This window comes from Bombyx mandarina, chromosome 07 (assembly GCF_030267445.1).
Source record: "Bombyx mandarina strain Sakado chromosome 07, ASM3026744v2".
Taxonomy (NCBI): Eukaryota; Metazoa; Arthropoda; class Insecta; order Lepidoptera; family Bombycidae; genus Bombyx; species Bombyx mandarina.
The window spans coordinates 5,481,183-5,505,921 of record NC_143214.1 but is presented as its reverse complement, the minus strand read 5'-3'; the positions used below and the strand labels follow the sequence as shown (position 1 = coordinate 5,505,921).

The window sequence follows — 24,739 nt, the reverse complement described above, 5'->3', positions numbered from 1 at the left end:
CATGGAATGGCTATCATCTAAAGCTAAAAGAAATGCAAACACTTAAATAAAATTTAATTGGCAAACGACTTGAAATGCTCTCTCGATTTGAAGGTGAATTAAAATTGTTGAAGAAACAATTACAAGCGACAAAGTTCGAGAATTGGGCAATACGTGTTTGAATACGCTATAAAAATAATAGCTTCTAGAAAAACATATGTAAAGTTATGGTCAACTGCGTGTCAAGGTTTGGATGTTGTATTTACTTGACATGATTTGCGTGCATGTTGGAGCACTAATAAAATAAGAATATTCATGAACTGTTTCAATCAATACTATAATTTTTTCTTCGATTTTCTCGAGTCGTAGACACAATTACGAGTAAAACCAATTTATTTAATTTGGCGTTTTTTTTGGTTAATTTTTTATTGCTTTGCTGGGTGGACGAGCTCACAGCCCACCTGGTGCTAAGTGGTTACTGGAGCCCACATACATTACGACGTAAATGCGCCACCCACCTTGAGATATAAATTCTAAGGTTTTTTTTTATGATTGAAGGATTACTGGTGGCCCTGAGGCCTTTCCAGTTTCACCAGGACAGGTGGGTGAGCAAAGGCTCAGCCAAGAGGGGTGGGATTTGCTAACAGCTACCCGAGCGCCTCCGAAGGAGACCTAACAGCTCAAGAGTAGCTGCTTCACGAATGAATCTACTACCGGATCGGCATCGCGACCCACTGAGAAGATCCGGCGAGAAACTCAGCGAGCTGATTCATGGGTTAGGTTCCACGGCGAACTCTTTGTCGAGTTCGACGAGTACGGTTACCGAGGTCCCTAAGCCTGCTCCTAGTGTTAGAGCTGAAGGCGTCTAATGCAAAGGTTATTGGATCTGATGGATCCGTAAGGACGTGTCTAGGGCGTCGACGGTGACTGGCTCCTGCGTGATCAGGATTCGGGGAGTAGTCAGCGGCGGCAACGATAAGGCGATTATCATGACGCATAGCCTTATCGAAGTACCGTTCCGACGCTGACTTCATGTATTTCTGGATCGATTCGAGGCCCAGGTCGTCGTGTAGGTCAACGTTCCTCACGAACCACGGAGCTCCGACGGCTAGCCTGCAAAAGCGGGATTGTAGAGATTGGAGGGTGTCTATGTGTGTGCGGGCCGCGTGAGCGAACACCGCACTCGCGTAAGTCATGACGGGCCTTATGCAAGTTTTGTAAAGTGTCACCTTGTTCCGAAGGGACATTTTACTCCGCTTACAGATCATGGGGTAGAGTCTACCGAGAATAAACGCGGCACGGTCACGGACTGATTTTATATGCGGGCGGAATCTCATCGATGCATCCAGGGTAACGCACAGGTACTTGACCTTCCTGGCCCGGGGTATGGGTTGTCTAAAGAGAGTAATCGGGGGTGTAAATTCTAAGGTCTCAAGTATAGTTACAACGGCTGCCCCATCCTTCAAACCGAAACGCATTACTGCTTCACGGCAGAAATAGGCAGGGTGGTGGTACCCACCCGCGCGGACTCACAAGAGGTCCTACCACCAGTAATTACGCAAATTATAGTTCTGCGGGTTTGATTTTTATTACACGATGTTATTCCTTCACCGTGGAAGTCAATTGTTGAGTACATATTTCATTAGAAAAATTGGTACCCGCCTGAGATTCGAACACCGGTACATCGCTGAACACGAATGCACCGGACGTCTTATCCTTTAGGCCACGAGGATTTCATAGACGAGTTTATAGAGATCATAACGTGTATGCCATCACCCATTTTGAGAATTCGAACCAGTCTTATGTGAACATTGCATGAAGATTACCCAATCCTTTAAACCAGAACCTATATTTTTTTGCTGCATAAATGAATAGGGTTTCCGTAGTTATTTGTCCTCTCAATTAATTGGCATCAGTAATTAGAAAACATATAGGTTTTTAATACCCGCTGCTATTTCCCCATCAAGTAAATTGTTCATGAAGACGTCGTGTTAGCTATGTGGTTATTTTAACAAAATTAATTGTTTTAATCGTATGAATCTAGTCCCGGCAGAAACGAGACAATCGATATACGAGTAGGTATTTATACGGGCGACTTATACGTTAAACCCACGGATGGTTGAAGTGCCTAATTGTCATCGACTCGATTAGAAAAATTGCTCGTAGACGTAGGAATTCATTTCGATAGATTGCTAAGAAATTCAGAAATAAATTATATAAAGGTTAAAACATAGTGGGATATTCTAAATTCATTAAATAGAGCTGGTATTCTAATGTTGTGAGAAGAAAAATCTCCATACCAAAATCCAACTAATACAAGAAGACGGCATTTATTATAAAAAAAAATTAATTGAATTTGATTACTACACGCTTTGGTCAATGTTAATTTATGTATTTGTATAAACATTGATTTTGAATCGGCAGCATAGTTTTCGAAGGCAATGCAAACACATTACAATTCATTCCTTGGTTTATACGATCACGCATGCGTATATCATAATGGATATTTATTAGAAATGGCTCATTGAAAACCTCGTATTGTATTAAATAAAGACAGGACAATAATGTTTACGATCGCCACATGTAACAGAACATTATTTACGCGGCGAATACTTGCGTGATCTGTTTAAGGTATATTCCGTATAATACAGGATCGTAAACCGTGGTGTTCGGTTAAATCTTAATTGATTACTCGTTAATTAAATGTCACGGGTGCTGTATTATTATTTTTTTATTTTTTTTTATTGCTTAGATGAGTGGACGAGCTCACAGCCTACCTGGTGTTAAGTGGTTACTGGAGCCCATAGACATCTACGACGTAAATGCGCCACCCACCTTGAGATATAAGTTCTAAGGTCTCAGTATAGTTACAACGGCTACCCCGCCCTTCAAACCGAAACGCATTACTGCTTCACGGCAGAAATAGGCGGGGTGGTGGTACCTACCCGTGCGGACTCACAAGAGGTCCTACCACCAGTAAATCCGTAACTGCTGGAGTTTCGTGAATGTCTTTATAATTAAAATCCCTTTTTTTTTTAATTCTACTTTTCTGTGATAATAGCAAAAGTTGGTTACCTTTTTTGACAATAGATTTAAGCCTTGCGTTTTTTGCCTTTGTCTTTTGGCAAATGGCAAATGCCTTAAATCGCTTACAGTTTTCTTATGCTTATAGCCTTGAGAGGCTATTTCAGTTTCGCCTTGACGTGTAGGTGAGCTCACGGGGCTCAAACCTTGAGTGTTGCTAACACTGGCTCTAGCAAGAGCAGTACTTTGCAGAATCTACCACCGGATCGGAAACGCGACCCACTAAGAAGATCCGGCGAAAAACTCATTGGGCTTGTTTACAGTAAAATACAATTCATGCACGGGTAGTACAATCTTGCAGTATTACGAAAATAATGAGATCTAATCAAGCATCAAAGACTACACTGTTTATTTATGGGAGCTCGTGAGTATCATTGTATGCAAAGCCAAGCGCTTCCGATCAGGTGACATGTTTACATTTCGATACTGCGGAAAACATTAACGTTGCGTTAGAAATAATCGATACAGACAATAGAATGTGTGACTTGCAGGCAAAACAACGGAATGTAACCAACGGAAGCTTGTGGCAAGATATTCGTGAACCCCGAGAGGTTAACTTGGTTATGACATTCATGAGAGAATGTATGTATTGAATTATTCTAGGTCTTGTTAACAAGACACAATTAATTGTGAATTTATTTACTATGTTAATTTATTACATGTATTCATGATATAGTGTCCCTTTTTGCCCGAAGCAATTGTACCTTGTAGTCTAAGAGGCGGGTTGAGTTCTAAAAATATTAACCAACCGTATAATAACCGGCAAACTTCTTGAGCATTTGTTGACGTAGTGGGGGTAAGTTTGCGCATGGTACACTCACGTGCAAAAACATTATTTACTCTGCGTCATAATGCTATTAAATTATTAAAATCAACATATGTATTTATTTATATATTTATTAGAACATCAACAAAACATATAGGTTAATAATTGTAATAATTTAATCTTGGGGTAAAATAGATATTCCTTCTATTAAGTCAAAACTAGAGCTGTTGCCAGGTCTTGGTTCAGTTGAAGCGAAGCTGGTATTTGTAATTTTTTTTTCGTTATCATAATCTTGACCATCATCATCATCACTGTTTTCATCACCCGAGTCGCTATCATCGTGATGAGTCGACATAGGGCTCATCGGCGTAGTTTACAACTCGGTCGATTCGGTCTTCTTTTTTGTCTATAATTAATTATTTTTTGAAGATCTTCGATTCGTAGTAATCGAATGTTACTTTTTTCATTTACCAGCTTCCGATTATTTTCTGTTCTTTTTTTCCATCTGAAGCCTAGCTCTTTCATAATTCGTCGTAAGCTACTTTAAATTTTTCGAAGCCTTTCTACGGTACGGAGTTTCGCTGCTTGTTATGTAGTTATTATGATTACATCTTTTTATTACAGATTGAACGAAACTATCCGTTCCGGTAACTTTCTTCTTCCCTGATCTTTTCTTACCCGGAGTCCGAAACACGGCGAGCAAGCCAGAGCCTTTAGCTTCGTTTATAATGCACCTAACAGTACTCACTGATGTTTTTGTTGCTTCCGAAGTCTGTTTTAATTTTTCCATATCATTCTTCCCCTGTTTTATAATGAAGCAATATACGTCGTACACAAATTTTCTACCCTTTCTTTTAAGTACTACACCAGTTTGTCACGGCATAGTGTATGTTTTATAAAAAATCAACAAACACTCAACAAATAGCAATGGCAACAAAGTCTACAAGCAATTATAACAAATAACTTAACGATTAATAACGATAGACTTTCCACTGTACGCAAGCGTACTTTTGGGAGCAAGCGGAACGAGGGCGCGGTGCGGGACGCAAGGTTCGACTGATCTACCAATAACGCGCTCGATACGATTTCCCCTGCCGTCGCGCCTCACCCTCACCACCAAAGTGATCTAAAATTCGGTTCTGCGCAGTCAAGGTCATTTGCTCAAGAAGTTTGCCGATTACTATAACTGGTGATTACAGGAAGAGTCCGAAAACATTTGATTTGTGATAAACATCGGAACCAAAAATCACTTAAAGTTGAGCTATTGAAATATCTAAATAAACATTGTTGTTTCCAAACCATCCATGACTATCAACTATTGAATTCAAGGAGTATCGAGCTTAATAATAAACATTAAATTATTCCCGCTCGAATATTGGCTATATGCCCTCCATAAATCTAAAGCAGGCGGCGGCTGCATAAAACCACCAGTTTATTTGTGGCACAAGTGACAAACTCATCTGACCGGGCTGTTTACCATTGCGTATTATTTCAATACCTCTTTATCTCGTGCCATTGAGGGCTGCTACAGTGACGTCTATGAATATGAAACGTTTTCAATAGAGATGTTGTCATACAGTAGCTTGATCGACGGCACAACGGCGACAGTTACGCATCAATTTAGCATTGTTCAGAGCAGGCCTTGAACTGGAGAACATTAGGTTTGCATGAGGAAACGTTCTTGTGAATTAAGTGTTTGTTTGAGCTTCGGTGTAGGTGTGTTCAGATCGTATCAGACGTAAGGACACATGTTGCACTAATGTTATGTTTTGTTATGCAAATTTTGTTGATTGTTTTTCGTTTTTTTTTTTTTTTTCCTACCTATGCTGATAGCCTTGAGAGGCTATTTCAGCTTCACCCTAACGTTAGTAGGTGAGCTCGCGGGGCTCAACCGGAGAGTTGCTAACACTGACCCTAGCAAGAGCAGTGCTTCGCAGAATCTACCACCGGATCGGAAACGCGACCCACTGAGAAGATCCGGCGAGAAACTCAGTGGGCTGTGTGTATGGGTTAGTTCGCTCGTCGAGCCCTTCGTCGCAAGCGACGGGTTCGACGAGGACGGTGACCGGTGCTTGTGGTGCCTAAAAGCACCGTTAATGGATCAGGAGGATCCGTAATGACGTGCTTTGGGCGACGTCGACGGTTTACCATTCGGTCTACTGGGTCGGGTATGTAATTTCCAGCGGCTACGATGAGAGGGTTCTCATGTCGTGCCGCCTTCTCAAAATGGCGCAGCGATGCCGACTGTAGATACTTACTAAAAGAGTCGAGCTCCAGGTCGTCGTGGAGATCCACATTCCTAAGGAACCAAGGCGCTCCGACGGCTATCCTGCAGAATCGCGATTGAATAACCTGAAGGGATTTCAAGTGGGTGCGGGCTGCGTGAGCGAACACTACGCTTGCATACGTCATGACGGGGCGTATACAAGTTTTGTAGAGAGTTACCTTATTACGGAGGGACAGTTTGCTTCGACTACAAAGCATTGGATAGAGTCGTCCTAGAATAAACGCGGCGCGGTCGCGTACCGTTTTTATATGGGGACGGAATGTCATCCCTCTGTCGAGGGTGACGCCTAGATATTTGACCTTCGAGACCCACGGTATGGGCTGGCCAAAGAGAGTGATGGGACTAACGGCGGAGGTGTTTGCGCGCCTACTACGGAGTGGGATGCTCGAAGTGATGTTCGGAGGGCGACCCCTTTTGAAGAGCACCGCTGCGCTTTTCGTGGGGTTAATGTCTATTCGCCACTTCCGGAACCACTGTCCCATGGTGGCTACTGCGATCTGGAGTCGCCGATGAAGCAGCGACATCTTCCTACACGAGTAGTAGAAAGCCGTGTCATCGGCGAAGAGCGCTAGATGGGTCTCCGGAGACCGGGGTATATCATTGATATACAAACTAAATAATAACGGGGAGAGCGCGGAGCCTTGCGGGACTCCGGCGGTCAGTTGACGGGGACGAGAACGAGTTCCCTCTACTCGATATCGAAACGAACGGTTCGACAAGAAGTCTCGTATGATGAGCACGAGTCTGTCTGGCACTCCCATGTTGTACAGTTTATAAATTAAACCGTTGTGCCAGACTTTGTCGAACGCCTTCGCGATGTCGAAGAAGAGGGCGCCGGTCGGGATTTGTTTACGCCTATTTAGTCCTATCAGAATGTGCTCCGTGAGGCGGTGAACTTGTTGTACGCACGAGTGTTTAGAGCGGAATCCGAACTGTTCGTCTATGAGAGTTTTGTTCGCGGTAACAAAATCCCAGAGGCGTTTCCTAAGGAGCCGTTCGTAAATTTTTCCTATCGTCGAGAGGAGACTAATCGGACGGTAACTAGAGGTTTCGTTTGTCGGTTTGCCCGGCTTATGTATACCGATAACGTCCGCTTCTTTCCACACCGCGGGAAAGATGCAGTGCGTCATAGCGGCATTTAAAATTGTAGCCAACATTGCTATCAGTTGGACTGGCAAGAGTTTTAGCGCGCGGTTGTGGATGCCGTCGGAGCCGGGTGCCTTCCTAGGTTGGAGGTTGTGGATCGCGTCTCTAACTTCGTCAGTGGTAATGGGGGGTAACGCGTCCGAGGGCGGCAGGGAAGCTCTGCGCTCGACCTCCCTGTCGACTAACTCGGTGTGTTCGGGGTCCGCGTGTTGAGTGCTGGTGGTGCACTGCTCTTGCAGTGCATCGGCCAGCAGCTCCGCCTTGTCATCGTCATCGAATGCCGGTGGTTGGCCTGAAGGGCGTACGAGGGGAGGCATAGTAGCGGTAGTTTCGGATTTGAGAGTCCTAGCTAGTCGCCAGTATGCTTGGTGGGAGGGCGCGAGTTGTTCTAAATAACTATGCCAATTATCGTTACGCGCGTCGCTTAAGCGGGAGTGGACTTCGCGTTGTAGACGACGCATCCGAATCCGGTTTGAATGCGTGGGAAGACGATCGTAGGCCCGGATTGCCGCGTTCCTAACTCTTAAGAGGTTCCTAAGATCGGGGGACAGTCTGATGCGGTGGAAGCTGTCCTCCACATCGACTTCTTTTGAAGATCTAATGATCGCGGAAGAGATGTGATCGGTAATGATGTTTATGGATTCGACGGTGTCCTCGGGGGATGGATTCGAATCCGGGCCGTAAGGGAGGATTGGCGGAGCGGCGTCGGCTAGGCACGTACCCAGCTTATTCCAATCCACCATGGTCCTCGTAACAGTGACTGGGTTGTGAGGGCGACCGAGCTGCATAACGACAGGTCGGTGGTCTGAGTCGAGCTCTGACATTGCTTCGATGGAACGCAAGCGCAGAGTTACGTTCCTAAGCAATGCCAGGTCTATAGTGCTCGGACGGAGCGCGATGTTATACGGATAACATGTTGGAGTTGGGGGACCGACTATTTCAAAGGTGAGGTCGTCTATAAACGCGTCGAGACGCCTACCGTTCACGTTTGTACGATGGCAGTTCCACCTAGTGTGGTGGCAATTTAAATCGCCTGCCAGGATGACGGAGTCTCCCATTCCGAACAGTGACTCGATGTCACTGCTCAGGAGGGGCTTGTCCGGGGGGAGATAAACGGATGCGATGACGATCGGCTGGTGTCCCGTCAGCGAGATACGGCACACTGACGCCTCGATATGTGAGAGCGAGGGAGTATTGAGAGGGACAACGTGCAGGGCCCGCCTATAGTGAATGGCAGTCCCGCCTTTGGAGGCGGTGAGTCTGTCATTCCTAACCATGACGTAATTCGCGACTTTCGGGTCGCGACGCGAGGGCTTCAGACAGGTTTCCTGCACTAATAGAATATCTATAAGATTATCGCGGAGGAATTCGAAAATTTGATCGCGTTGCCGCGCGAGTCCGTTAGCATTAAAGAATGCTAACGTAAGGGAATACGGTTTTTCTCTACCTTTTTGCGCCATTGGTTACCGGTAAAGATTTACAAAGTGCGGGACACGGACTCGTATACGTCCATGTGGTCGAACGCGGCCGCGAGTCGCTGTTCGGGGTTTACCGACCTACGGATAGCGTCTGCGAACGATCGCAGACGGTCGAAGTTGACCGCAGTGACGAAGTCGCGCACGAGCGCGAAGTCGTTGGCGGCAGAGGGTTGCGGGGGAAGGAACGCGGGCGCGGGTCGAGGTGCGAGCAGGGGCTGGGGCGCGGGGCGTGTCGCGAGCGGGGGCGGGGGTGCGGTTTGCGTTCCCGCCTTCGTATACGGCAGCGGCTTTTTCCACGCCGAGACCGTGGGAACTGCAGCCGGCACGAAGGCGGGTTTCGGCACTGAAGGCGCCGAAGTCTTTGGGCCGACGGTTCGGGGGGCTGGGTGGGTCGGACGTTTACGCGGAGCCCTAGGACATCCACGGTAGTTCGCGGGGTGCCCTTGCTTAAGGCATAGGACACAGCTTGGAGGTTCGGTCGCGGTTTCCCTAACTCGCGAGCAATCTAATGTGGCGTGATCGCCGAGGCACTTTACGCAGCGGGGGCGCGCGTGGCAATTACGAGCCGAGTGGCCGTAAAGCTGGCACCTGTAGCACTGCCCGGGAGTGCCACGTCTATGGGGGGCTTCAATTGAGATCCCGGATAGGCCGCAAATTGTCGTGAGACATGCGATCTTCTTTTTGGCCTCCGGGGTGGGTTCTAGCGCTACTAGAATCATGTTGTAGGGCTGTTTGCCCCGCCCACTGTGCATCCGGTGCACACTAACTAGCGGGAGGGACTGAGCGGTCAGATCCTCCTTAATGTACTCGATATCTAGCTCTTTTAGGACTCCGCGTATTACTACGCGGAGCTCGCGGTCCTCCTGAAGAGCATAGGTGTGAAAACCTATGTTCTCCTTTCGGAGGTATGAAGAGAGGGCCCTATGGTCGCCCGGCGTTGCGACCTTTATCTGAATCCCATGCGCGACGTTACGCGCATGGGTATAATTAATTTTATTTGCCTGAAGGGCCTGGGAAACGCGGTTCCACGCAGTTTTTTCCTGGAGAATCAGCGGGGGCGGGGCAGCTACTTTAGGAGCGGGCGCGGGTTTGGGACGCGGCGGTGGGGTTACACGGCGAGCGGAGTCCGACTCCGGTGTCACGACTACCTGCGGGCGGGAGGCGGTCGCGGATTTTGTCTGCTTCGTCGTGGAGCTCCGGGACTCCACGGCGCGAGTACGCTTTTTTCCGCGCGTTACGGTTTGGAACCCATCCGAAGTTCCAGGCTGAGGGCTTGACGCGGATTCGAAATCCATCTCCGATTCGGTATCGGAGCCTGAACTCGAAACGATCGAGGTCGCGACGGACGGAGCGCGCGATGACGTAAACGACGCGGGCACGGGGGTGGGGGTAGCGTTAGGCGCTATGTGAGCCGCATCGTGGGAACGTGCGCTCGAACTTGACGCGGCGGCGGGGGGCGCGCGGCGTGCCTCCGAGGCACGGTTGAGAAACGCGGCGACGGACGCGGGGGGGGGAGGGATTGCCACGAGCGGCCCTATAGCTGAGATACTCGGCCCTAATTGACGGGTACCTATCCCGGAGGAACCCGACAATGTCCCTAGCACTTTCACTGTCACACACAAAATCTTCGCTCATCTTCGGTCTTCTTGCCCGGGGGGGGCGGCCCCGGGACTTTTGTTGAACTCGCCGAAAGGCGAGGCCCCGGATAGGATTTGTAACCCCCCTGTGCTGCAGGACAGCAAGGAGCAGGGGGGGGGGGAATGCCTATGCCGTGAAAACGGCAATCGGCGGGGAAAAGGAAAGGAACCCGCTCGGGCTGTATAGTGTTACAGCAGGCAGAATCGCGAGCGGGGGTCTAGTCTTGAAAAAGACTGTTGTTTTGGGAAGGGTTAGGAAATCGCTAGCCTGTGAGTGCCACAGGAAGCCTGAACGTAGCGATTGGTTTTGCCTTGAAAAAGGCAGTTGGTAAGGGTGGGTTCGCGGTTACAACACTTTAGCGCACAAAAATGGACTTCGATACGCAGATCGCAAGCGACCAACGGATCGGAACGTCCGCACTACCGAATTGTAAGCACGATGTATTCACGGTCACTACACTGTCGAGCACAACTGTGAGTTCAGAGACGCAGCTCGCAAGCGGGCCACGGATCGGAAAGCACGTCCGCGCACGACCGAGTCGTGAGCGAGAATGAATGTTTTTCGTTGATGGCTCATCAGCTTTTTGTCTGACACCGGTATGTTTATACTGTTTTTTTTCTTCTGTAGAGTCCAAAGAGTTTAACGTAAAGGGCAATTATATACTTACCTAATAAATAAATCTTTGTTACATGATATTTTTGAAGTGAAACTTCTTTAGAATCGTTGTGATTTCAAACTCGATGAAACGAAACGAAAAAATAAGTCCATAGAGACACAAACACAGAAATGTATAGGATTCAGCCGGCGAGAGAATGAGATAGAACACATTATACGTGAAGTTAAAATATCAATTCACAGAGGGCGCTACCTCATACTTTATAAGATGATTTACAATTATTTACTAATGACAAAATTTTACATATACTTAGACATTTGGGATAATTGTATTTCCATTTTTGAAGGTTTCACTTCTACCACGTGTGAATTGCACACATGATTTTTTTTAACCCTTTGACTGCTATGTAAGTCACTGGTGCCCTGCGTAGCGCACTGAAGTAATTATATCGATTTCTGTTACTAAGCGCCTGAATTGCCTAACTTTTCCTTGTTTTGTTTTCAATGTATATTTTTAGTGTTTTAGAAACTGATTCATTCTCAGTATCTTCGGATTCGTCTTTCCCAGAGTCTGCTGATATTCTGGCCACTTAGTAAGAAGATTGAAGAGAGAAATTGACATAATTACTTAAGTGTGCCACGTACGGCCATCGGTGACCTGCATGTCAGTCAAAGGGTTAAACGAGACTATGTACTGGGGATTTTCAGTAATATAGTGTTCTTTTCTATGTAGGTCTTACTTGGTGTCAACGTGGAGTATCTTCATGTCCATGGCGTGCAGCGTGGTGAAGACGTTGGTGGCTCCGTGCACCACGCACTCGCGGGTCTCCGGCATCGCGAGCGGCGTGCACACCGCCACAAACACCGGCTCGTTGCGGCTGCACAGCGGCAGATATGACACGTAGTGACCCCGCACAAGAACTACCTAAAAGGGAATAGGTATGATTAAAATTAATTGTACAGTTGAATCTCGCGTTTATTGATTCCGACAGACATATTGAACGAATACGTTACAGCTTTCGTGGTCGCGGTTTTTATTCATGCCTCACGGAGTCAGGAAATTAGTACTATAAATAAATAACATACTATACATAAATTTTGTACCACAACGCATGTTTTACTAAAAGAAAACATTAATGAATTGTTAATTGAATTAACAAAAAAAGAGGCCGTACTTCAAAATCTTAACTAAGTCTTCTTTGTTAATGGTAGGACGTTTTGTGTGTCAACACTGATAGGTAAAATAATTCAGCCAATTTCTACCATGAAGCCACGCGTTCCAATTTCAAGGGTGGAGGAGCCACCATAGAAGTAAATTGGCACTTGGACGAGGTGGTCATGAGTCTTAAGGAAGGAGTGGCTTTCACGCTTACTATGTCTATGTGGGTGATCAATGGGCCAGGTAATAATCATCAAAAAACTTGAACATGAGTTCATTTATTCATTGAGCTTTAAAACAAAACCAAGTTAGTGGTAGTAAGCCTCAAAGCAATGCCGAAACATCAGAAGTCAAGGTCGCAAATTACGCCAAACGAAACCTTTTGACTTGCAGCCCGAACTTCGAAAGGAGGTGTGGTTCTATGACATTCTTTATAAAATTTTAAACAACAATAGAAGACAGAAAGTTCGATACAATAGTTCACAGTTGAGCCGCTCACCGATCCGATGCACGATCCGGTTCGATACGACCTTGGACGATATAGCAACGTTTTGTTGAGGCTAATACCATCGTATTAAATATATCTCTAGGTAATTACGCAGAGGTAAATTCTGTGAACTCGCATCGAAATATTGAATTACAATATCAGCTTCGCTTAAATTGTTCCTTTTTTTTGTTTAGTTGGGTGAACGAGCCCACCTGGTGTTAAGTGGTAACTGGAGCCCATAGACATCTACGACGTAAATGCGCCGGAACTTATATCTCAAGGTGGGCTTGAGATATAAGTTCTAAGGTCTCAAGTATAGTTACAACGGCTGCCCCGCCCTTCGGACCGAAACGTATTACTGCTTCACGGCAGAAATAGGCAGGACGGTAGTACCTACCCGTGCGGACTCACAAGAGGTTAGTAGAGAGAGTAGCTACTTTACACTAGGCGCACCATAAGTATGTTCACCGATGTACTCAATAAATAAAAAAAATATGTGTGGTGTCGTGGGACGCCGGATAGGAACGAAGTTCCTTATTATAAAAATATTAATTTTAAGTTCTATTCGAGGTATAAAGAAAATAATTATTTGGGTATACATTTTTTATTATGATTTTTTTATAAATAAAAATAAAAGAAAACTACCTTACAAAGTTATCAACTTTATTTTATTCACAATGATTTATAAAAAATATATAAAAAAAATGTTATATTTTGTACATTATTACAAAGTTAAGTCGTACACTGTGTGCATTACTAATAAAAAAATTATGTTATGGACGTTTTTTCCCGGTTAGGGTCCCTCCGCATCGTCCCATAGGGAACTTCGTTCAAAAAACTCTTCATTGATAATAATGTGAGAGTCGTACGGGATAAAACTTGTCACTAGTGCTGCTACCTTATGTTTCAATAACTGCTTTTCATCAACATCAGCCACAAGTAGAGGAAGCAGTGGAAACCCATTGCGTTCGAGATTTCAAACTTTTCGCTTATTGATGGTATCAAAAATGCACGATAATCACATTGATAGCATGTGTGTACTTGTCACTTGTAATCGCTTCTGTCTCTCTTCCGATATTCCTTATTAATTCTTATCCGATCCTAATCCAATTAATCTTTAGTGCTGGGGGTCGTGGCCTCTCTGAATGACTTTCTCGTGAACAGTACTCACGCCATCTCAGTCTATCCTCGGCTACGTGGATGGCATCGTGAACTAAAATATTGAGGGTAGAGCGTATCTGACTGATCCTACCAGCGCATTGGACTTCTACATCTGGGCCTTTTTCCTTACATAAACTTACATAAATCGGTACGTAAACTTACTTTGCTAGCTCTTGGCTTAGCACCTTATGACCTATTTCAATCATGTCCACTTCGGCCTCGTAAGTCCGATTATATCATGGAACAGAAATAGATCATTTTCTATGATCTAAGTACTTTGTTATTTTTCCAACACGGTTATTTATTGACCAAGCTTGTGATTTCGTTATGGATTTTTGGACTAGTCATATTATTCCGATAAAAATATCTGTCCGAAGAAAGGTGGTCATTTCCGCCAATGGAAATTGATGCTGAGATTGTCGTATCCCGGACATACTGTAATTTTTTTTTTGGAACGAAGTTCCTTATGGGACGATGCGGAGGGGTACCCTAACCGGGAAAAAACATCCGTAACGTAAGATTTTTATTAGTAATGCACACAGTGTACGACTTAGCTTTGTAATAACGTACAAATTAGTAATGCAAACAACCGTGAATGAAGTGTACCACAATAAGTTCGCACGTTACCGAATGACCGTGGGTTGTTGCGAAACCTCCAGTTTTATTTTCTTTATACCTCGAATAGAACTTAATTAGAATTAATATTTTTATAATAAGGAACTTCGTTCCTACCCGGTGTCCCACGACACCACGTATCTCTTTTTTTATTGCTTAGATGGGTGGACGAGCTCACAGCCCACCTGGTGTTAAGTGGTTACTGAAGCCCATAGACATCTACAACCTAAATGCGCCACCCACCTTGAAATATAAGTTCTAAGATCTCAGTATGGTTACAACGGCTCCCCTACCCTTCAAACCGAAACGCATTACTGCTTCACGGCAGAAATAGGCAGGGCGGTGGTACGTACCCGCGCGGACTTACAAGAGGTCCTACCACTAGTAAAAAGTCCTCTCATGAATTTCATTACGTTCGAAGAATGTCATGTCAACACTAGTATGAGGTTATATTATTTAAATTAATATAATAAGTAAAGTTTGGACTGTTTGAATGTTTCTGAAATACATATTTCTCTAGATTCGTTTAGAAATTACAATTCTTCTTCATGTTGCTGAACATGCAGGACAAAAATATAACGTAATTGTTTCCAAAATTAATCAGTCTTCTTCTTCTATAATAATTAAATATTATAAGGGATAATTTAAGTTCTCATAGCATTGCATTTCATTCAGTCATTTCGTATTATGTAATTGCATGTTTTTCGCTTCGTTTTAAATAATAGTTGTTGTCAATAATAGCGGCAATAGAAACCGAAATTACCATCGAACCACATACGACTAATTCGTTGTAACAATGAAATTAAAAACTATCAGAATGATTTGTAATGTCGACGCGTGTCCGCCCACCCGGGAACGTAACGCAATGCCGATTTACTAGCCGGATACGAAACGTAAGATTAACGTATCGACTATATTAGTGGTACGCCCGAACATACGGCACCGGTTAAGTTTGGTACAAGACACGAGCGACCGGCTGTCAAGTTAATGACGAAATTGAATAGGTTATTTTATTTTAATATTAGCTTCAGACGTATGTACCTATGTTAGTATGTAATGGAATCTTTGAAAATGATTTTAACCCCCTTCAAAACGTCGGATTAAATCTAAATTTGGTAAAATTATTAAAAAAAAAATTCAAAAAAAAGAAATTGAAAATATATAAATTCAACTAACAAAATGAAAAATAAATAATAGTTTAAAAAAACTAACAAAATACGCTTTTATAGAAAATCCAACTAAAAAATAGAAAATAAATTTAAATAAATTTGAATTAAAAATAGTGCAAGAAAAAAGGATTTTATTACAAAAAAAGCGTGGGGTGCATGGTATCAGTAGTTATAAATATTTTATGAACAGATATGAGTAGAAGGGTTATTTTGATAATATCCTGAAAAGCACTAGTTTTATTAAACTATTATTTATTCATGAATGAATGTCGGAAAACCGCCGTCACGACGACTCAATCGCTTTGTAAAAATCACTATTTTGTCTTTCAGACCAGAACGATCGGGGGATTCATAGTAGAAACTAGTCTAATGCGATCCACAATATACCTTATCACTGCTTTAGGGATGTAATAAAATAAACATTGTGAGATAGTAGCTCGGACTGTGAACTTTCAGATTGAATGCTATGCTTCTTCCCGAGGTTGCCAGGAATCTCAAGCATCTAATTAACTTGGTGAGGAAGTTGAATGAGAACTACTAATCGCACGTAAATAAGGGCATGGTACCCAAAATGCGGGTAGTTCTACAAATTATTATTTACTGTAGACGATTGCGGGGATTATTTTATTCTTTGAATATTGAAATTACCATTGAGAACGCTAGTTTTTCTAACTAATAATTATGAATTGTATTATGAACCGTGTGCCCTATGTTTAATAAAGAAAAATAATCCTTTAGACAACTTACTAATACGCGGGGGTTTTTTGAATTATCTATCAACTATATCGAAATTGCCTCAGCCAATATGATCACGAGTTGAAACGTATACAGATAAATGACCAAAAAATTATTCAAAGTTTTAATGCATAAACAAATAATAACCAATGTATTAAAAACAACAATGTATTACATAATTTAGTCAAATTACGAACGATATTTTATTTCCAATGGTGACAAGATTTCGCGCAAAAAAATCGAATTGTTTTCTCGCTACAGCTTACAACTTTTAGCTCATTAGAATATGACAGAACAGGGCGATCAATCGTGACTTATTATCTGTATATACCTTCATTTGGACCAGAATCCATCGCACAAACCGAGCAATGCTGAACAATGACCACTTTCTATCTGAACGATAACCGTCATGAATAGGGCTGTCAAACTAAATAGAGATATTTGTGGTTGCCCCATGAGAGGGAATTCTGGCTTTTCTGGTCTTTTTTGTTTCGTGTCTGTGTTTTAGAGCGTTTATAATGGATAGGTCGGTAGTTAAGCATTGTTGTTGCTATTGAAATAAAGTATGGAAATTATCGTCATATTTATAGATTTTAATTTTGGCTCTTCATTTAATTCTACAGACACTTGACACAACAAAACACCTATTAATATCTCAATTATCTATTTGGTGACAACCTTAATCGCGACTTTATTTGGTTTCCAGTGAAGTAATGATTGTGTTTATCAAATAAAATAAACAGCTTTTTTTTCCTAGCCATGCTGATAGCCTTGAGAGGCTATTTCAGCTTCACCCTAACGTGTGTAGGTGAGTTCACGGGGCTCAAACCGGAGTGTTGCTAACACTGACCCTAGCAAGAGCAGTGCTTCGCAGAATCTACCACCGGATCGGAAACGCGACCCACTGAGAAGATCCGGCGAGAAACTCAGTGGGCTGTGTCTATGGGTTAATTCGCTCGTCGAGCCCTTCGTCGCAAGCGACGGATTCGACGAGGACGGTGACCGGAAATAAACAGCAGGATGTCAGAAGCATTACTTATGAATTAATTAACTGTGCAGTTTTTAGATGACATGTCGTGTAAATTATGTCTATAACGTTCTGTAATTGGAAGCATTTATTAATTTGGAATACAATTCTTACTTATATTGATTGTAGAAAATTCTCAACCAACCATTTAAAACCTATTTTATATAATTCGTCTTTTATTTCATATATAATAAACGAAACAATCTATTTTAATTAATCAATTCAAAAATATATGAGACCACATAAAGTATTAGCTTGATTGAGACACGTTACAGTATCAAGTCCGTTAAAATGTTTGATATATAGTTACGATTAGACCACAATGCTTACAAATATGATTTTATTATTGGCGCTAGGATAAACGTGGCTAAGTTAAGTAAGGCTTTGTTCGCAGCTTATCAATAATTTCTCGAAAAGGGGGCGAGGTTCTGTCAAACATACCAAAACGACCACTTAACTAGATAAATAGCACCGCAGTCAAGTTATAATTAGCGTATTAGCCGCACTGTGGTTTGTTGTGAATTATTTAGTAATTATGTGCTAGATTATTTTATTATCACGAATTAAAATCACGCACTTTGTTTACTCAAGTTTATAGATTGAATAAAATTAAATAAATGAAGAGTGAAGTTTATTTGATGAGTTTAAATGAATTTGCTGGTTGCGGTAAGAGTTGATAATGTCTCTTAATACACGCTGTACTTATATTTTAAGCATTATCCATTGCCATACAGCGTGGCAATGCTGCTAGCGTAACGGGTACTTTCGGGCCGGGCGCTATCCAGAGTGGCTTGTTTGACTAGCCGATGCCTACGCGCGCATTGCTGTTAGCGTGGACCTATAGGTTACTTATGACGACGCTTGTACCTGAAAGTAAGTATTATACTTTTTGACGAAGCATGTTGCTGATAACTCTATTTCTGTAATCTGACGAAGCGTGTTGCGGATAATAACATGTAAGTACGTTTAGGTTATTTAGGAATATTATTTTCTTTTTTTTATAATAAACAAACAAATATTTTAAGCAAATTTATCAGTTTCACTGAGTAGACAGACACACTTTTATGTTTTAAACCTGAATATACCACATATAAAAAGCAAGCCCATAAAAAAATCTGCTCATTTTAACTGTTAAATAAAAAATTACTTAAGTGAGGTTCTCGTAATTATTACGAGTACTATCGCGATTCAGATTATTCCAGGTTTGTAATATTAGCATTTAAGCGCTAAAATAGCAATAAAGTCCTTCTCGAAATCAGACTAAATAAATTTCATTCTTAACAGCCGTCAGTAGACGGATACCTAACCGGATCAAATTTGTTCAAATTTATGACGACGTTTTTCCCAGTTAATTCCGAGATATTGCTGATTTGTTCTTGGATGAATATTGCTAAGTCATGCTGGAAAGCTGGCACGGCTTATTCAGTGCAATTGAAACTACAACCTCATATCACTCCATCTATACTATAAAAACTCAACACACATATCTTAATTAAATAAATGAAACTAGAGGTCCCGCAGTGTCGAAATTCGACTATAATTAATTGGAATTGTAAGTTTGTACACTATTATGATTGTATTTTATACTTCAAGACTACACTATAGAAAAATATTAATAAAGACAAACAATAATTAATCTATTCTCAATTTGACAACAGACGTCAAGAACAAAAGTTTGACAATAAATAGTATGCATGCGTGTGTGCGTCAAATACATGGTATGTAGTGTGTGTAATGTTTTCTTTATTGATTTAATGTACCTTTTATGCATTATTTTAAAAAACTATTAGCATTGAGCACTTCTTCTCTATATTCTCTATAAGTGCGGAAAATTTCATACCCCTCCGTCCGCGAAATTTTCGTAAAAATGGATACAAAGCTTTTGCTTCACCTATTAATATATAGATTAACCAAACAACGTCCACACGGAATAGTTTAATTTAGTCGTAAAAAAAACCCAGCAAAAACGTTGAAGGCATACATTCGCCCACACGATGTTTTGTTTATACATCGATTCTCTAAATGACCGATAACGTCGTCTATTCACATCTGTCTGGTCAGGGGAGTCACGTTCCGCGGAACATAAGTCACGACGGAGCACGGTCTGCGTCACCGGGACACACCTCCGGACGTGATTTTTAAAGTTCGATGCCCTTCATCTGGAATTTAATCACCCTGCTTCGACGAGAACGATCTCCCGATTTATTTGTGGTTTTTTCACGACGATTAAAAGAGCTTCTTTGCACTCGATTGTAGAGCTGTTAATACTTAAACGCGTGTCGTTTAGGAAATGTTTGTTTGAGATATTTAATTTCAATATAAAAAAAAATAAGTATTTAATTTTTATTTTTGCAAGCAATTTGTTACATGAATTTAAATTTCGACGCTCAATATTTTTTTTCTTGAAGAATCTCCTGATCGACTATAGAAGAGGTTAGAACTTAATTAAAAAACCCTTTGCGTTTCGGTAAGAAATAAATTTATGCGCTATCACATGTTCTTCTGTAGACAAAACTAGTTAGTCTTCAGTCACAACTTTTTTTTTACCTATGCTGATAGCCTTGAGAGGCTATTTCAGCTTCTCCTTGACGTGAGCTCACCAAGCTCAAGCCGGGAGTATTGCTAACACTGGCTCTAGCAAGAGCAGTACTTCGTAGAATCTACCACCGGATCGGAAACGCGACCCACTGAGAAGATCCGGGGAGAAACTCAGTGGGCTGTGTCTATGGGTTAACGTTAAGCAGCGGTTTAACAGTTGTCCTGGTATAGGTGTTTATCCAAAAGCAACGGTAAGCACTTATCGGAGGCTCGTCTTAGTGGAAAGCAATAAAAAAAGGGATACAAAACTAATATCTATCAAGTTCAAATGGTCAAATGCTTGATGACAAAGAAGACGACTTCTAGTTGTGCACTCGTCCAACCCCAGCTAATTACATTTTACTTTAGAATAAATTTTATTGTCAGCGTTTGTCTTACTCGTAAATTAGGAAACGTATGATTTGAAATACCAAAAAAAAACGGTTTATATGTATTATACGATTTATAATATTTCATGTTGATTGCCATGTCCAACTTTACCTACAAAATAGCTTCATTACGAGTTAGATTGGTCACTGGAACGACGTTTCCAGAAATGAGTCTGTCACGACATGGCAGTTGCGTAACTATGATTCAATTTTAGTAATCGACAATATGTTAAATCAAATTATTATCGACCTACAATATTTACGATAAATATTAATTGAGCAATTGTTTTAATGAAGAATTTTTAATTTTTGAACCATATAATGAAAGAATAGTTTATGTTGTTTGACGGAAATTTCGTGTCCTAATTTTTTGACCGTGTTTTTTGATAGTGCTTATGTTTTTTTTATTTTCTGCGCAACAACCCTGTCGAAATTACCTACAGATGACGTGGGAATTATTTTCAAAATGGGTATAAGGAAGAGCGAGAGCGCAGTGCTCTCGCACAGAAAACTCTTCTATCTGTCTCTTTCTCTTCTATCTGTTCTTATTGATTTTAATTTTGATTCGAAAACTTTTAAAAATTCTTTGGAAGCTGTGCCGGTAGACGTAAAGATTGAAAGCAATTGTCACATGTCGTTGACCTAGTCAGTACTTGGTTTACAGGTTCCCAACAATTAACACCTCTGAATAGACTACATTACGTGTAACTTGTTGATTATTGTAAATATAGTCATATGTACCGAACTAATCCCAAATCTCTCCCGTGAAAAGAAGAGACATTTGAAGTCGTCGTGGCCTAAAGGATAAGACGTCCGGTGCATTCGTGTTGAGCGATGCACCAGTGTTCGAATCCTAGGCGGGTACCAATTTTTCTAATGAAATATGTACTCAACAAATGTTTTCGATTGACTTCCACGGTGAAGGAATAACATCGTGTAATAAAAATGAAATCCGCAAATTTTTATTTGCGTAATTACTGGTGGTAGGACCTCTTGTGAGCCCGCGCGAGTAGGTACCACTCCACCTATTTCTGCCGTGAAGCAGTAATGCGTTTCGGTTTGAAGGATGGGGCAGCCGTTGTAACTATACTGAGACCTAAGAACTTATATCTCGAGGTGGGTGGCGCATTTACGTCCTAAATGTCTATGGGCTCCAGTAACCACTTAACACCAGGTAGGCTGTGAGCTCGTCCAACCATCTAAGCAATAAAAAAAAGACATACTCGTAAAATAACCGATTATGACATAAATCAAAGACAGGCTTAAGAAACATACTTCTATTGTCTGACTCTTATACTATACACATTACCATAAACACTCACCCAAATAGATTGATGAGGCAGATCTTTTTACATGATACGTCAACTTACAGTAAACGCAATCGGCTATCATCACGTAATTAAATAATTGCAGTATATATATTATTACATAACTCGAACTATGAACCTCTTAAATTAAAACACAAAATTACACATTCGAAACTCGATTGAGTTAGAAAGTATTATTTATAATTACATCCATGTAACATCCTATACATTAATTCGTGGGTTTATTTATTTATATTCGTTTATAAAACAGGTGTAAATTATAGGTAATAAGAATTAAGACACGGTTATAGCAACGCAATCTTCGGAACGCTTAATTATTATCTACTGAATTAATTTATTATTGAATTCGTAGCCTTGATTGGGTAGGTAGATGGAAAACATGCAAACTAGAAGTTTAGTTTTTTAAGTACTCTGTAATTCCTCGGGGCTAATCAGTTTATCCATTTCAAAAAAATACTATACGTAATTTTAGTAATTAAGGATGTCTACCAGATAAAAATCTATGAAGGCATTTTTTTTTGTTGTTTAGGTGGGTGGACGAGCGCGCAGCTGGTGTTAAGTGGTTACTGGAGCCCATAGACATATACAACGTAAATGCGCCACCCACCTTGAGATACAAGTTCTAAGGTCTCAAGTATAGTAACGACGGCTGCCCCGCCCTTCAAACCGAAACGCATTACTGCTTCACGGCAGAAAAAGGCAGGGTGGTGGTACCTACCCGTGCAGACTCACAAGAGGTCCAACCACCAGTAATTACGCAAATTATAATTTTGCGGGTATCATTTTTATTACACGATGTTATTCCTTCACCGTGGAAGTCAATCGTGAACATTTGTTGAGTACGTATTTCATTAGAAAAATTGGTACCCGCCTGCGGGGTTCGAACACCGGTGCATCGCTAGATACGAATGCACCGGACGTCTTTTCCTTTAGGCCATGACGACTTCAACTTTGACTTCTTTGATTCTGTCTAATGTATTATTGTTGTGTTAGTGCGTATGGGGACAAGTGATACTCAAGACGGCCAGTAACACACTAACATTTATTAAAAACATAACAATTATAATATATTTTTGTTCTGAGACCTTTGTAAGTGTGCTTCAGTTTTTTTTTTACAAAAGTCTGTTTCACTCCTAATCAGTATGAGTATATAACTACTACCTACCCACTTCGAGGTTTCACAACTATATCTACGCTACGTTGCGGAGTCTATTTATGGGCTTTTTGTAACCACTCGTCGGAGCGATCAGTTCATCCATCCATCATAATGAAATTTTAATGTCATAAAAATCTCCGATTCTATTTCAATTGAGAATGATACATATTTGCATATGATAATTAAATATAAATATGCAGCTAGTGCTTATCAATAACGTTATTGGTTTATAATAAAAAAGCCACAATTAATAGAGTGAATTCTGCAAGTTTTACTCTATAAGCAGTCGTAAGAAAATTTTCTTGCAATTTGTTTCCGACTAGTACAGCCACCAGTATATCTGCGTGTAACTTGTTGATTTACTAATACAACAGACAGAGCCGGAATTGGAATCTCGATATTTTAAAACAACGCTTTTTTTTTCAAGGTCGCTGTCCTTTTCATTATGATTTTATTAGGGATTGCTTATATTTGTGCCTTAGAACTCATTTTTAGTATCATAATATTTCTTATGTGAGCGATGTGTTTGTTATGACCTTTAAACCGTTACTGCATAACAAACAACTTTATTGAATGTGGTCCTTGGCTGCTGGTGGCTGGGTAGGAAGTTTTTATTGATAAGCAAACTACAATAAAATGATTTTATATAGCGTAATAAGCACATGATTTTATGAGGGTATTAAATATTTACTGGACTGCGTGGAACGCTCTAAATGAATACCACCGTAATTAAAACACATAATCAAAACTTCTTTTACGGTCTAAGCTCACGTTAAACTACCGTCAATTTTTTTAGTAGTTCGCGCAATATTCATTTATCGACGAATATACCTTTAAGTAGTCACCCGAAAACCATAATGTATTCGAAACGTCCGTAATAGTAAAAAATGTAAATAATTACATAGCGATTAAGCCGTGAAAGTAGTTCATTTATTTTCACGATTCGCAAAAAATGAAGAAAATATCATGCTAGAGTTAACTTTAAGATACGAAGCTGAGGTCCCTAATGCGTTAGAATAATAGACCGCAGAAAAGGGTAGCGTATTGTCGGTACTTAAGACAGGAGGTAAGGGGAAAGGGAAAATATTATTAATATTGTTACGCCGGTAAGAGTAACGCCATTTATCATCGAATAGCAGAAACGAATATCAAAAGAACTAGTAAAATCGAGAACACTCGTTCTCTGTACAGCCATCTATTATCGTCAAATAGCAAAAGAATATCAAGAGAACTAGTAAAATCGAGAACATTCTTTCTCTGTACAGCCATCTATTATCGTCGAATAGCAAACGAATATCAAAAGAACTAGTAAAATCGAGAACACTCGTTCTCTGTACAGCCATCTATTATCAAATAGCAGAAACACATATCGAAACGACTCGACCTGTCAGGAATGTTCTCGATAATAGTAGATATATCGTATCAACTATGAAAGCGTTGTAGAGACGGATTACCTGATGCGAAGCGATTGAATTGAAATTTGTAAAGTGTTCTGTAAGTGTTTTAAGTGTAATTTTTTAAATTTTTATTGCTTGGATGGGTGGACGACCTCACAGCCCACCTGATGTTAAGTGGTTCCAGGAGCCCATAGACATCTATAACGTTAATGGCCACCCACCTTGAGATATCAGTTCTAAGATCTCAGTATAGTTACAACGGCTGCCCCACCCTTCAAACCGAAACGCATTACTGCTTCACGGCAGAACTAAGCAGGGTGCTGGTACCTACCCGCGCGGACTCACGAAATTGGACTAATGAAATTATACTATATTATTATATCGGTTTCCGGCAGTCTTAACATATAATATATTTTAGCTTTGTGTCGTTGCATGTGTAACGTGTTTTTTATTAGAAATTAAAAAAACAACAGCGATCGTTATCAGAGTTGAATCGTCCAATCGACTCTTCATTCCACCTCTGACTTCAAAAGCAAGTATAAGTTC

At 41.4% G+C, this 24,739-nt stretch overlaps 1 protein-coding gene across 2 annotated transcripts in view; it reads right to left on the bottom strand.

Annotated features, from left to right (window-relative positions):
• LOC114250432 (PAS domain-containing protein cky-1) overlaps positions 1-24,739 on the bottom strand; it is a 176,339-nt gene that overhangs the window by 24,484 nt on the left and 127,116 nt on the right. For both annotated transcript variants that reach the window (XM_028184300.2, XM_028184299.2), the window contains exon 7: positions 11,734-11,918. In XM_028184300.2, coding sequence (XP_028040101.2) covers positions 11,734-11,918 — 185 coding nt within the window. The remainder of the gene's footprint in view (positions 1-11,733; positions 11,919-24,739) is intronic.